Genomic DNA, 15469 nt, shown 5'->3' with positions numbered 1-15469 from the left:
AATGTCTCAATAAATCCCAAGATCAGAATTTCTGTTTTATAGTTGTTAGAAAAGACGCTTGTTCCTCCCACATAAATGGAGCCCTCTTGCAACCACGCATAAAGTCAGCAGAAGGACAAATGGACACACATGGGGTAAGGAGTAGCTGGGGCAGGACTGAGGATCTGGAATATAAGGCCAGAGCCCTGATCAAACCTTGCCTGAGCCTGCACACATCACAATTCTCATTTGTGTATGTCTATGAGTTGCCCTAGTTTCCTGAAATCAAAAGCATCCAAACTGATAAACATATTGAAATCACTAACAAGTTCTGTCATCTCTGCTTCCAAAACTATACACCGTATGTGTCTGCTCCTCACATTCCCAAGACCACCATCACAATCCTCATTCAAAGCAACAATCCTCTGCTAGACTATTGTAACAGTCCCTATGTCACCTACCTGCCTCCACTGTCCACCCCTCCAATGTCTCCACACAGCAGCCAGACTGATTAGTTAAAAATGGAAATCAGCCCGGCCGGGCGTGGCTCAGCGGTTGAGTGTCAACCTTGGATCCAGGAGATCGGGGTTCTATTCCCAGTCAGGGCACATGCCCGGGTTGTGGGCTTGATCAATGACTCTCTCATCATTGATGTTTCCGTCTCTCTCTCTCCCTCTCTTTTCCTTTCTCTGAAATCAGTAAAGATATATTTAAAAAAAAAAAAAAAGGAAATCAGATCTGGTGATTTTCCTGATTAAAAGCTTCCAAAGGCCTTCATTTGCTCTTAAAATAAAACCTAATCCCTCTTCCATATCCACCCCACCTCCTATGCCCCTCCATGCATCCATGCTGGACATGGCCCTGCATTTCCTACAGCTTCTCCTTGACTCCATCTGCTCCAGCCTTGCAGAAATGTTGTTGACCATACAGCCCTTCCCTTTTGCTGTCCCCTTGCCTGGAGTGCCTCAGCTCTGCCTCACTCGACTGCTCTATTTTTACCTTTTAAGTCTCAAATCAGAAATCACCTCCTCAGAGATGTCTTTCTTGGCCACCACTCCCCGTTACTTCCTGTTGTATTCCTGTTTTCCCCTCCACAGTGCTTAATTACACCTTTGTAATGATATATCTTATGGACTTGCTCATTTTTACTAGATTGTAAGCTGCTCACAAAGGTCTTAACTGTCTTGTTTAAACTATTCCCTGACTTATAATTAGATTCAATAAGTATTTTTTGAACGAACACCCAAGAGCAGCTCAGCAATACCAGTCTCTTAGGGAGGTGTTCCCAGGGTGCCATCCAGTAGTAAACTGAGGCCTAGCATGGAAGTCGGGGATCTCCGCAGCCTGATGACACATTGAATCATCGGTCTGAATCATCTGGCAGGTAAGAGAGACTGAGCGACACCCCAGTCAGCTGTGGGAAGTAAAGGCCGGCCTTTGGGACCATGGACCACAGTGCGCTGCGCTGGCCAACCCGTCACAGCTGTAGCAGCAGCAGCTTCCCTTGGGATTGGTGAGAAATGCAGAACCTCGGCCCCACCCCAACCAGACCTATGGAACCAGGCTCTGCACTTAACATGGTCGCAGGGGATTTGTGTGCACCTTATGTTTGAGAAGCTCAGCTGTCTACCACCTGCACATGACTACCCACAATGACACCCCAAAATCTCTGGGCTGGAAGCCAGGAGCCAGGCTCCATCATGCACTGTGTGATCTTAAGCGAGTGTGTTTGATCTCTTTACGCCTTAGTCTCCATCACTTACAAGACCCTACCCTATTATCTTGTAAATGGTGTCACAGAGATAAAAAAAAAAAAGCCTTGGGCTGAGGCTGTCCTCCTCATCTATAATCTTTGGAATTTGGGGAATTAATAAGAGAAAGATGTGAGCAAACCATAAGACAAGATGGGGGTGCATAAAAAAGAAATGGACTTCTAGAGAGATGTAGGTGCATATATGTATGTTGTACAGTGTTATACATTCCTATGAAACAGTGAAGCATGGCCTCGGAGATGACTCAGTAAACTCAGCCAAGTCAGTCTTCATGAACTGGAAGTTTTAATAACACCCCCATCCCCTTAAATCAGAGGTTCTTAGTCCTGGCTGCACATTAGACTCACCTGGGAGCTCTAAAAAGTCTTAAGCCCATCCAGTTACACCAGAGTCTCTGTGGGAGGACCCAGACATCAGTGGCCTGTAAAGCTCTGATGTGCTTCTCAAGCTCCCCTGGGGAGGGGGTGATGTCGAAAGGCATGTTGGAATTCAAGAGGTCAGGGCAGAGCTGAGAGTTCACACTTCTGACAAGCACCCAGGTGAAGCTGTTTGGTCCTGGGACCACACTGAACCACCAGGCCCCAGATGACTCAAAGGTGCAGATAAGTTTGAGAATTATGCCTTTGGGGGTGTTGCAGATAAGTAAATGAGGTAGTCTTCGATGGAGGGACTCTAATGCCATTGAACACCCATGACATGCATGGGCTTTAAAATATGCCATCCTGATGAGCCCATTTTGGTGAGAGTGGGACAAATTCAGAAATAAGAAACTTGTTTAAACTTGGCCTCACATTCAATAAAAGGCAGATCCTAGATTTATGCCCAGGTCTTTGCAGTACCCAATCCTAAGTGCTTTCCAAGCTGCCATGCTGTCTGACTCTCACCTAGAGAGCATAGGCCTTGAGAGCTGCAGAGAGAAGGGCAGCTGGGCTGAGGGTGCCTTGCAGGGCGACAGTGGAGGCCACTGTGTTGCCGGAAAGGGGACCTGGCCCTGAGCAAGTCGGCCTGGGACTGGCCAGTAGTGTGTGGGTTCTTGACTTTGTGCAGGAGAGATCTCACAGAACGAGTCCAGGTGATTTTTAGAAGATGTTTATTAAAGCTTGGGACAGTGACACAAGAAAGGGTCTAGGATAGAAGAAGCAGTAGGAGAGAGACTAGGTGGGGAAATGAGCCCAGGCTGCGCTGCTTTGGCTCACTGAGAAGTCAGAGAAAAGGGACCTTGGAGACAGGGTCAGGGGTTTAGCCTGGGACGAATTGCCACTGACCATTGCTTCCCTAGTCGTAAGCCTCCTGGGGTCCCTTAGAGTAGGAGACGTATGCCTAAGGGGGAGGGAAAAGGGAAAGGAGCAGGCCCTGGGGCCTTTGTTTTGGGATTTTTTAAATGCTGGGAGTTTACGGGAGGACTTGGGGAGGATCTCAATAGACGATTCGTCAGCTGTATGCTGATGCGCCAAAATGAGATTCATTCCCTTAACTTCATCAGTCCTTGGGTGTGTTGGCACAAATGGCACTATTTGAATTTCTGCTGTCTCTCTTCCTGAGTCGGGTGATTTAGCTTTTTACCCTCTGGTTGGGGAGGAGAAGTGTAAACCATTTACTCTCAAGAGTCCTTGGTCAGAGAAGATGGGATTTTGAGATTTACAAGAGGGCTATAAACTGCTTGGCCGTTTAACGCTCTGTCTCAGTTTCCCTGTTCCAGTTGCCCTGGCTTCCTAGCCTGTCTCATAAGAGCAACTGGATGGGTGGAAGGAAGAACAGGTGGGTGGTGTCAGGGACAGGGAGACGATTAAGAGGGGAGCAGCAAGTTACTTCACCAGGAGGAGAGGGAGGAGTTAGGGGTTATGATTTGACCTTCACTCAGGCTTTTCCAGACTTGTTATTGTAGAAAAGTTGCCATCACCAAATGCCGTTGACTGCACATCGCTGAGGCTCCAGCTGCTTCTTCAGGAACACACTTGGAAAGCCTTCCTGTTCTGCACCCCACAGTTCAGTGTGCTCCCACATGTAATATCAGCAAAAGGTGCTATCACCCCACTTTCCAGATGAACAGTACAAGTCAGAAAAATTCAGAGGCTACACGTACTTCTCACGTTAGAGAGCAAACCCCAGATCCAGACCTAATCAGATCCTATGTGCAGGAGGGCTCTGGAAGTTTACATGTAGCTATAGTCAGAGAAAAGGGGATTCTACAGGGCTACCTGGGAGTCCTCCAGCCAAGGGGCATGCAATTCTGGTCCCTTCAAGGAGAAATGTGGAATCACGTTATCGTTTGAGGCATAAAACAGCTAAACATCAGGCTTCTGTGTGAAGATGAGGGAAGAAAGCTTGCCTGCGATCCTGTGGGGATCAAGAATTCACCAGGCTGCCTCACCAGGGACCAGGCTCCTCAGAAGGGCACCTCCAGGCCAAGGCCCAGGTGAACTTGTTATTGAGGTGGCACTGCCACCGTGGGTGGAAGCTGAGCACTGAACCATCCTGACCTTCCGCTGAGCATCGATGCATCACAGACACTTGCTTTTTTCCTCCCTCCTTTTTTCTTCACTTAGCTTGTATGACAGGACACACAGTGACGGTGCTTACTGATATGGGGACATAAGGCCGACAGCAGTGTGGTAGGAGGGAGGGTGAACTTGCACTTGAGCAAATTGAACTAGGAGTGTCCCTGACAGGGAAAGTAGTAGAAACACTATCCATTTCATGGCAAGGACAAAGACACACAGAAACCAGGCATTCTATCTTGATGTCGAATTTATTTATCTGTGTGAAAAATCTGCAAAATTTCCTTACTTTTAAGAGGGAATATAGAGCCCAGCCCACGTGGCTGATCAGTGATGTTTCTCTCTCATCGATGTTTCTCTTTCTATCCCTCTCCCTCTCTCTAAAAATCAATAAAAACATTTTTTTTTTAAATGAGAGAATATAGATATACTTTAAGCTATAATTAATTTATATTTCCTTTTTGCTACTCAGTTGGGCATACAGCCACTCTCCTCCCCAGGAAAATTGCCCCCGTGGGGATCTTGGGAAGGAGGACAGGGACTATCCATTCCTTTACCTCAGAGACAACTTGCTACTTTATTTGTAACGTTAACTGAAGTCCATTTGTCAATAGGCAGAGTCATCTTTCTCAACAGGAAGATGGGGTGGGATGGGGGTATTATTTTATTGCACTTATATTTCTTTGCTAAAGATCTTGCATAAACTCTGAAATCAATGGATCCCAGAATGGGAGACGATCTTAGAAAACAAATTTTGTGCCTTTTAAATTGGGTTTCATACAATCTCCGGGTTCTGCAGAGAGTACTACGAGGCACTGAGCACTACGAGGTTGGCGAAGGGCAGGGGCACCAGCTGGGCTCTCCATTCCCTTCACTGTCATCTTTTTTAAACAATGTTGATGTAACATTGTACTAGTCTGCTAGGACTGTTATAACAAAGTACCACAGGCTGGGTCCTTAAACGACAGCAAGGTGCCTCAGGGCTGGTGTCTGGTGAGAGCTCCCCCTTTGACTGCAGGTGGCTGCACGGCCCTGTGTCCTCACACGGCCTCTCTTCAGTGTGTAGCAGTGGAGAGGGAACTCTCTAGTATCCTTTCTTATAAGGACACTAATCTTTTCAGACCAGGGCTCCATTCTTATGCCCTTATTTAATCTTAATCACTTCTGTAAACACTATTACTAAATGGTTACACTGGGGGTTAGTGCTTCAACACACGAATTTTGGGAGGACTCCAGCATCAACTCCTTAACACATCTTGTTTTAAAAAGACTTAGATTTTGATAGAGTTTGAAAACTTCTTCCCTGTCAGAGCCCACTCACATTGAGGTGAGAGAAGGGATGGGCCACAGGGGTCCAGTGATTCACTGAGGTCAGCAGGTGAGGGGACCACAGGGCTGGAGCCGGCCACGGGCACGAGTGCATGCAGGGGGCCTTCCTCAGTTAGTTTAAAAAGTAATGATGGCATTTAGGTTATCAAGTCAAATTGCAGAAACTTAAAAAAAATCTGGAATGGGGCTGAATGGTACTGTGTATTGAAGGTCGGGGGAACAGCTCTGTTAAACACACGGTTAAACCAAGTGCACAGCGAGGCTCAGAGCACATGTGTATTTCCCTAGAATGAGAGAAGACTTGTGGAGATTCTGGAGGAAACTTTCGAGTAACTTGATCACCCTTATTACTATGACTAATGCCACGAACTTGGATATAGCTCTACCTTGATCTCTACTTTTAACTTTGTATCCATATTAGCACCTATTCTTTATTTTTTAAAAATTGTGGACAGTATTACAGATGTTCCCCATTCTTTTCCCTTGGTCCCCCTCTACCTAGCACCTACCCTAACCCAGGCCTTTGCCACACTATTGTCTGTGTCCCTGGATTATACATATAAGTTCTTTGGTTAATCTCTTTCTGCCCCCACCCCCTTTCCTCTGAGATTCATCAGTCTGTTCCAGGCATCTATGCCTCTGGACCTATTCCATTCATCAGTTTATTTTGTTCATTAGATTCCACATATAAGTGAGATAATTTGATGTTTGTCTTTCTCTGCCTGGCTTATCTCACTTAGCATAATAATCTCCAGGTCCCTCCATGCTGTCCCAAAGGGTACGAGATTCTTCTTCTTTACAGCTGCGTAGTATTCCATGGTGTGAATGTCCCTCAGCTTTTTATCCACTCAGCTACTGATGGGCACTTGGGCTGTTTCCAGATCTTGGCTATTGTAAACTGTGCTGCTATGAACATAGGGGAGCATAAGTTCTTTCTGATGAATGTTTCATGGTTCTTAGGATACATTCCTAGGAGTGGGATCACTGAGTCAAAAGGCAGCTCCATTTTTAATTCTTTGAGGAACCTCCACACTGTTTTCCATAGTGGCTGCCCCAGTCTGCATTCCCACCAGCAGTGCACTAGGTTCCCCTTTCTCCACACCCTCGCCAGCACATGTCTTTTGTTGATTTATTGATGGAGCCATTCTGACAGGTGTGAAGTGATACCTCATTGTGGTTTTAACTTGCATCTCTCTGATGATTAGCGACATTGGGCATTTTCTCATGTGTCTCTTGACCGTCTGTGTGTCCTCTTTGGAGAAGTGTCTATTCAGGTCCTTTGCCCATTTCTTAATTGGGTTGTTTGTCTTCCTCTTGCTTAGTGCTGTGAGTTCTTTGTACACTTTGGAAATTAGCCCCTTATCAGATACATCCTTGGCAAATATGTTTTCCCAGACCGTGGGGTTCCTTTGTATTTTGAGGCTGTTTTCTTTTGCTGTGCAGAAGCTTTTTAGTTTGATGTAGTCCCATATGTTTATTTTCTCCTTGGTTTCTCTTGCCCTAGGAGATGTATCAGTGAAAATTCTGCTACAAGAGATATCTGAGATTTTGCTGCCTACATTTTCTTCTACGACCTTTATGGTTTCATGACTTAATGTTAAAGTCTTTTACTCATTTTGAGTTTATTCTTGTGTATGGGGTAAGTTGGTGATAACACCTATTTTTCAGTCACAAATGCCATGAAGAGACAGAGTCCATGGACTTCTCCTGAGGTTACTGGAAAGCATCTTGGCCCTGTGTCATCCCATCGCAGTGTCTGACACACAGCAGCTGCTCATTAAGTACATGCCGAGTGAGTAGATGAGCAGGACCAAGTGACAGATAGGGGTTAGGGGTCAAATGGAGGGAGTGGCTGCTAGAGGGATTGCTTGTTGTTTCCAGTGCCTGGTTCTGGTTGCTCACCTGCCCCTTCCAACCTTGTTCTGGACTCTCTGGCAGTTGTGTGGGCTGGAGTCAATGGGCCTGGAGTGCTGGTGAGGCTGAAGCAAGAACAGGGCCAGTCCCCAGGTCCAGTAAAGATACCCTGCACTCTCAGATCTGTGGGCCAGGCTCCGGAGTTGCTGTTGCTTGCACCTTTCTTTCCTGGCTTCTCAGGGTTCCTGTTCCCCTGCCCACCATGTGGCCTCAGCTCTGTGGACACTCAAGGATCTTGGGGAGAGCGTCGTGGCCCCAGGGATAGATGGTTGGGGGAGGGAGGGAATGCTAGGGTATGCCCCCTAAGCCCATTGTGTCTGGGGGGGGAGGGTACTATCCCTACTAGGTGCCATTAAGGGCTACATGAGTGAATGGAGGAAAGAGACCTGGGGTGCCCAAGAAGGAGCAAGACCTTGCTCAACAGGAGCCTTACTGTAGGCAGGAGAGGGAGGGAAGAAAGGAAGGAGTGTCACCAAAATCAGACACATAGAAGGGTCAGGAAATAAAGGCTCCAAGGAGGCAGAAGTAACTGCTCTCTTCACATATGCTTTTCTGACTATAGAAGTGATACATGTTCATTGTAGAAAACCAGCACAGAGTTTGAGGGGTGTAGTCTGGCCCTGGGGCCACAAAGAGCAAAGGGAGCCTTTGGAGGTCCCTGGGCCTTGGGGGTTTGTGTCAGGGGCTGGCTGAGATCCAGGGACTGGCGGCTCTGATTCCCAGCCCAGTGACTGTGCCAAGGGCTCACAGAGAGGTGGGCCTCAGATGGGATTCAGCCACCTCCCTTTCCCCCTGGCCCCAGAAGTTGCTGAGCCGCTCCATAGAAGGATGAGGCAAGGGTGCTGGAGGGCTGGTGGGCAAGAGGGAAAGGAGATGCTGAAAGTACTTTGGAACATACCCAAAGGCGATGAGGCTCCCTAAACCCATTTGTGAGTGAGAGGAGAGGGCATGGGTAGACTTGGAGCTTCTGAAGCAAATGGCTTCAAGCTTTGGGACCCCCCCACCCCTCCAGAGCACCCCTGCAAGGAGTGCCATGGTGGGATGCTGGGAGCAGACCCAGGGTTCTCAATGGGTTTCACCTGGAAAGATGTTTCATTGGGGCAGATGCTTCATGTGTAAATGTGAGTAAACAGGTGAAGCAGGTGAATGACACATGGTTCTAGTAGAAGTAAGAGGGGAGCTGGAGCCCATGTCACCCCTCCTCTACTGGGTCTTCATAAGTCCTGATCTTCCCAGAGTCCATGGGTGGGGCAGTATTGGACATGGGTCCCTGACAGTGGAGTCATGTAGCATTCACTCCTGTCTCTCTAGGGCATGACCCAGGGACTGGCTCCTGCAGATGCTCAGGGAATTGAGAGACCTGAACACTATGCCTAGGAGGTTCCTCCTAATGCAAAGACCTTAGCAAGGACTCCCTGTAGAAATCAATAAAATCAAAGCTTGGACAGCTGACTGTGCTGAAGATGGCAAAGGGGTCACGGAGCTCAGAGACTATTATAATCAACACAGGCTAATGGCTCACTAGATGATGGCCCTTCTGGGGCCAACTCTGCCACTCAATTTGCATAATATTTCATCACTTGGCCAGTGTTCAGAATGGGCTTTTCCCAGTCCCACTGTCAACCTGCAAGTGGGTGTCATAACTAAGGAGTTGGGATTGTCTGGCAAATGTTGACATTCTCCCATTTGGATTTTCAGTGATGTCCTAGGGGCTCACAGGCAAGATTCCCATGGAAGGGAGCCTTCCACCTCACCTGTCACCCCTGGAGTAGTCCATGGTGAAGCATGTCCCCAGAGGCTCATAGTCATAGTGGCCCCAGCTCAGGAGGGGCAGTGCTGCCCAGAAGGCAGAAGATAGCCACATGAAGAGCACCCAGGATACTGCTGGGTTCTATGCCAGTTAGCTGCCTGCATGGACAGAGGAGGAGGGTGGTTGGGAGGAGGCGATGGCTTTCAGAGTGAAACCCAATGGACCTCCTGGTCATGCAGCATGACCCTACATCTTGCTCTGATGCGTGACAGCTTAGTGCCTCAGGCAGGCGAAGGGCTTCTCTGAGTCTCCCTTTTTCTTCTCGACTGACAGGAGTGATGGTTCCTGTGCTGGAGGGTTGTTATGAAGAGTAAGAGATGCTAGATGATGGGGCAGTCTCCTGGTAGACTCTCTGTCCTATCTTCTTTAGAGGACAGAAAAAGAAGGGGTGGTGAAGAGACAGGTATGCTTCCCAAAGCTAAGTTGGGAAAGAAACATGGACGACGGTTCAGGTGAGGGTCATTGGGGGAGGAATATGGAGTCTGGACTTACCACCATCTCAGCTCTTGCTCAGAAGCAGGCCACTGTCTCTGTTTTCAGAATACTCTCTGAGAACTCTCCACTTGGGGTTTAGGACATCATCTCAGTGCCCTGGCAGAGGCTAGGTCCTGACAGAATTTTGTGGTGTGACCATCCTACTCACCTGACCTCCTTCATGACCCCTCCACCTGCACCCCTTACAGGCAATTTTTTGGCCTGGAGAGAGGCGTGCGACTTTTCCAAGGGCCAGGGGCTGTGTGTATAGGGGAAGATCTGCGATTCTGAAGGGGCCATGCCCAGGGCTTCAGGCCATTCTGACCATGTACCCCCCAATAGCCTCCATACCAGGCACATCTGTAGCTCCAAACTTGGAGACCAGGAGACAAAGGGAGAGACTACCTCTGGAGGCGCCCAGGCTGTGCCTAATCCCAGCTCTGCCCCTATTGGCTGTGTGGCCCTAGACAGCTCCTTAACTTCTCTGAGCCTCTGCCTCCCAGTCTGTAGAGTGGGGCTGCTGTGAGGGTTAGCCGAGCCACAGCTCACTACGGAGGTTTGCACGCCCTGGTGAGAGTAGGGTTCTAGACAGTGTATGGGTGAGCATGTGTTTTATATTAATATGTATTAAAATTGTAAGAACTGTGATGTCACAGATATTGTTTAGAACAATAATAAAGCAGATGTTTAGAATTTTAAAAGTGACTCACTTCCAAGAAAGAAACATCAAGTAAATAACAGCAAGTGGTGCACTAATCTGGCCAATTATGAAGATGGTATTTGACAAGATATCTTGGGAAATCTAGAGCTAGTGTAGTGCTCGTGAAGCTCAGGCATGGCACAGGCTCTGTGGAGGGTGAGGTGTGGGGCGCATGCCCAGCGACATAGGAGCTCGTGCGAGCGCACACACACACACTCACACACACACACACTCACACACACACTCACACACACACACTCACACACACACGCACACACACACTCACACACACACACACACTCACACACACTCACACACACACACACACTCACACACACTCACACACACACTCACACACTCACACACACACGCACACACACACTCACACACACACTCACACACACACACACACACTCACACACACTCACACACACTCACACACACACTCACACACACACACTCACACACACACGCACACACACACTCACACACACACACTCACACACACACACTCACACACACTCACACACACACTCACACACACACTCACACACTCACACACACACTCACACACACTCACACACACACGCACACACACTCACACACACACACTCACACACACACTCACACACACACACGCACACACACACTCACACACTCACACGCACACACACACACACACACACCACCTTTCTGCTCCCCAACAGTACCTGTCATCAAGGACATTTTTTGTATCCATGCTCTCATTTGATTTTGAGAATAAAACTGAGATTGGTTACAAAAATCACCTCACAGGAGAGGAGAGTAAGGTTCAGAGAGGGTCCCTGACTTACCTGAGGCTACAGCAAGGACACAGCAGCCTTTCCAGCACAGGCAGTCTTCCTCCTTTCCTGGGGGCCTACACCCCACCCTTGTGAACTCTCAACCCCACCCACTCTCCTTTGAACTTGGAAACACTGAGTAGATTTTCACCTTGATCACCCTCACTGCGTGGATGTCCCTCCACCCTGGGTGCCCAAAAAATATATGGGTGCAGGAGTGATGGTAGCAGCCCCAGGCGATGGCTGTGCTGCTGCGGATGCTGGCCAAGGCTGCCGCAGAGCCCTGGAAGCCCTCGGCCTGGCAGCCGTCCAGACCATAGGGTCCGCGCCCATGGAGACACTGGGCAGTGACCCTCCCCTCTGCCCCTGCCCTCCCCTCCCCTGCCCAGCAGTAGCTTGGAGGGCACCTTCCTTAATGTTGGCCAGCTCTTCAGATAAGGCCTTTATTATCTGTTTTTCCTGTGAGAAACTGGGGCCTAGCATGAACCATGCTGTGCTTTATTTGTGGGGGTGAAGGTATGGAGCCTGTGAAGACTGCGGGCTCAGCACCATGGTGGGGACAAAGGTCTCTGTGTGAGCAGGTGCCTTCATTACAGTACACGGAATGCCTTGGTCAAAATACCTTTATCCATAGATGGGGAACTGAGGCTCAGGGAAGACAAGGTACTAAGCTAAGTTCAGAGACCAGATGAAGGCAAGTCCGAGGCGAGCCAAGGGAGGGTAGAAGCTCCAGCTGCCCCTCCCACACCTGAGCAGAGGCAGGGGTCACAGCAAGGAATCCTCTCTTCACTGATCTGGACCATAGGTCATTCACCCCAAGATGACTCCAGCCTCCATCTGGAGTGCCCCATGTGCAGTCCGCTTAAGAATCAGTCTTGCAAACACCTGAGGCTGTGTCGGGAGACCCTGGTTTGCCCATAAGGAGGTCTTAGACACTTGTCAAAATCCTGTTTGCTTTCACAAACACTTATTTGGGGCTTCCCAGGCACCAATTATTGTTTTAAGTTATTTACAAGTAATAACAAGTCAGTACTTCCAACCACCATATGAGTTAGGTAATAATATCCAATCTAGAGAAGAAGCCAGAGTTTAGAAATAGTGGAGCCAAGATTCAGCCAGCTCTGTTGGTCAGGTTTGAGCAATTCTTGTGTTCCAGAAGTTGGCTGTGGTTCTTTGGGGGGTCTGGGATTTGGAGCTAACCTAGTTCAGCTGCTCCCACCCCCAGGGTCAGTTTTCTGTTGGTAGGAAGAATGCTCAGCGTCCAGAGGTCAGGCCCTAGGCAGGACTTCAGGGCCCAGGGACTGGGGAGGGGCTAGTACCGGAGGAGGCTGGATATGGCTGCAACAAGGGCATTTAGGCTGATCCCACTGTCTGCCAGAGCCAAGCTCAACACCAGCAAGTGGCTAGGGGTCTGAAGCTCCAGGTTCTTGCAGAAAGAGGATGGTCAGGCTATTGAGGCTGAGTCCGGAGAGAGCTGAAAGGAAGGTAGGGGCTGGCATAGGGGGCTTGTGAGGCTCAGCTGGGGTCAGAACCAGGAGCGTGGGTTGGACAGAGCTTAAACAACCCTCCACCCCTAACCCTTCGTGGTCAGCAAGACTCTCAGTGAAGCTCATCCTGCACCTATGAGGAGGCCACTCTCCTTGCCACTGCTGCCTAGCTTGGCAGCCATTGAACCACAGGGCCAGCACCTGTGGAGACCCGGCAGTGACCTCTCCCCTCTGTCCCTGCCCTCCCCCCATCCTGCTCTCCACCACTTGCAGTCTAATGAGAAGACAGAAATGGGAGAAAACAAATAAAGCACAGCATGGTTCATGCTAGGGCATCATCACCAGGGGCGTCCCTGAGCACGGTGCTCAGCACTTACACAAATCCTCTCATTCAGTCTTCTCTTGGATGCTGTCCTCTCAATTTATGGCTGGGAAACTGAGGCTCGGAGATGCTAGCTAACTTTCCCTGAATACGTAGCTAGTAAGTGGTGGAGCTGGGAGTCGAGCCCAAGCTTTCCAAGTTCCAGAATGCCTTCCCTAAGTGCTTGGGGCAATGTCAGGCAGCACCTCAGAGAGGAGGGGGCTTCGTAAGAGCTGGGAGGTGGTCTCAGGTGGCAGACAGACACGACCTTGACTTTCAGCCTGGTCTCTCCTTATGCTCACTGAGCCTCGGCCTCTCCCATCTAAAGTGGGGAATGGGGAAGCATCCTGTCTTCAAAACTGAGTATTTACCAGGAAGACAGGGTGCAGGAAGAGCATTCTAGAAAGAGGTACAGCATGTGCAAAGATATATAGTGGTAAAATTTCAAGGCGTGTTTAAGGACTTGGAGGGACCCTAGATTGTAGGGTTCCCAGCTGAGAGGAAAAGAGCCTGGGCCACCAGGGCCAGCCTCATGGCTGTTGCTTCCTCTCCACTGTTTGTTCTTGTTGGGTGAGAAAATATGCAGGTTATTTCTCTGATCTGCTCTGAACTAGGGTGGCATCCCCACCAACCTAGTCTTGGGCTGGCCCAGCTCCACAGTCTAGAGTCCCAGCTCTGGCTTCAGTGAGCATCTTAAGGATTTGGGGTTGAGGCTGGCACCTCATGGACCCAGGTCACCCCTAGAATGGAAATGCTTAGGCACGAGAGAATGGAGATGTGGCAGTAATGGGGGTGCTGGAGAGGCTGGGAGTGAATGAACTATAATCCTTGGATATCTACCTCAGCTAGCACTCTATACCCATGATCCCACCTAACCTTCATCACCACACACTTGGAATGTCCAGGCGCCGAGGGTCAGAGAGCTCGAGTGACTTGTTTATAGGCACACAGGTGGCAGAACTGTCTCTAGAGCCTACCAGGGGCCTGAATACAAGATTCTTAACAGAATTTCCAGGGAGCAGATTAAACATTTTTCTTGCTAGAGGGACAGTGTAAAGGCTCAAACCCTGTTTTTTGGTCATGCCCTGGGTAGCTGTCCCCTCTCAAAGTCCCTCCCTCCCTGACCCTTGTGTGGTTTCTGTCTCTTGGCTCCCAGCCTGCAGGTTGCATCCCAAAGGTGCAGCCATCAAAGCCCCCATGGATCCAAGCACAGAAGAATAAGGTTTGGGGACCTCTCCTTGCCAGCTTCAGAGCTGTGGCCTAGGTTCTGGGAGACCACTGGGCCCCTGCTTCACCTCAGGTCCTGCCTGGCTCACCTTCCACCAGCAGTACCATCCCCACGGTCAGCACCTCCAGTTCCGCAAGTTCTATGGGCAGGGACCTGGACTCTGCCATTCTTGCCTTCCTCCTAGCTGGCCCAGCTCTTCTCTGGCTCCCAAAACCAGGATCTTCCCTTTCAAAGGGCCATACACGAGCTGCACATGCAGATGATTATGTTAGACTGTGGGCTCCTTCTTGCTGCCCCTCCTTCCAAATCTCTCTCTTGGCCCAAGCAGAAGGAACCCATTCACCGGTTGCACAGTGCAACCTTTGTGAAACCAGAATCGAGTCATGTCTTATTCATTTCAGCCCCACCAGGCAGGATTAAGGACACAGAACAAATGTGTGTGTGGTTGACTGCTGAATTAGAAGAGTTGCATAACCAAGGGAGAGATGGGAAACAAAAGGAGGGATTTGAAGCTGCAGCTGTGCCTGAGTCAGGACCTGACATGTGTGTAGGTGCTGACAAGCTGAGTGCTGTGTGCATGTGTGTGCACATATGTGTCCACATGGGCACATGCATGTATTCACAGGCTGGGAAGTCATCTGCTGCCCTAGAAAGAACCCCAACTGGGACTAGAGACTTGGGTTCTGGTTCTGAATCTGCCCTTAACTAGCTGTGTGCCCTGGGGTGGGCCCCCTGGGGTCTCTGCTTCCTCTTTTGCAATGTGAGCACCTTTTTGCGTGGCCTGTGCACATCCTGGTTAGAAGAATCCCTCATGGATACAGCCTTCAGGGCTGCACTTCCTGACTCCCATAGAGCACTTCAGCTACACAAGCATCTGAGTCTCCCAAGGCACTGGCTTGGGACAGAGGGGCTGCTGTCCTCTTGTACGTGGTCAACAACCCGCTATGAGCTTTGGCTTCTACAAATGAGATCCTGTTACAAGTTACACACTGGCTTATGGTAAAATTTACATCAGGAAACACTAAGAGAGCTATCAGCAATATAGTTAATGTTTATGGAGTGCTCACTAAGGGCCAGGCACTGTACTGACGGACCT

The 15469-nt window shown here is 49.4% G+C and overlaps 1 protein-coding gene across 1 annotated transcript; it reads right to left on the bottom strand.

Annotated features, from left to right (window-relative positions):
* Window positions 1-9242: 9242 nt before the first annotated feature.
* Window positions 9243-14540, bottom strand: RGR (retinal G protein coupled receptor; the record flags this gene model as incomplete). The annotated part of the gene is given in 5 exon segments (XM_081158481.1): window positions 9243-9383; window positions 11479-11650; window positions 12617-12736; window positions 12738-12771; window positions 14462-14540. Coding segments are annotated over 5 exon segments (546 nt in total).
* Window positions 14541-15469: the final 929 nt, after the last annotated feature.

Source organism: Miniopterus schreibersii (assembly GCF_964146895.1).
Source record: "Miniopterus schreibersii genome assembly, chromosome: 14".
In the NCBI taxonomy this organism is placed as follows: domain Eukaryota; kingdom Metazoa; phylum Chordata; class Mammalia; order Chiroptera; family Miniopteridae; genus Miniopterus; species Miniopterus schreibersii.
The sequence above is the reverse complement of the archived record's forward strand: the minus strand, read 5'-3'. Positions and strand labels throughout refer to the sequence as shown.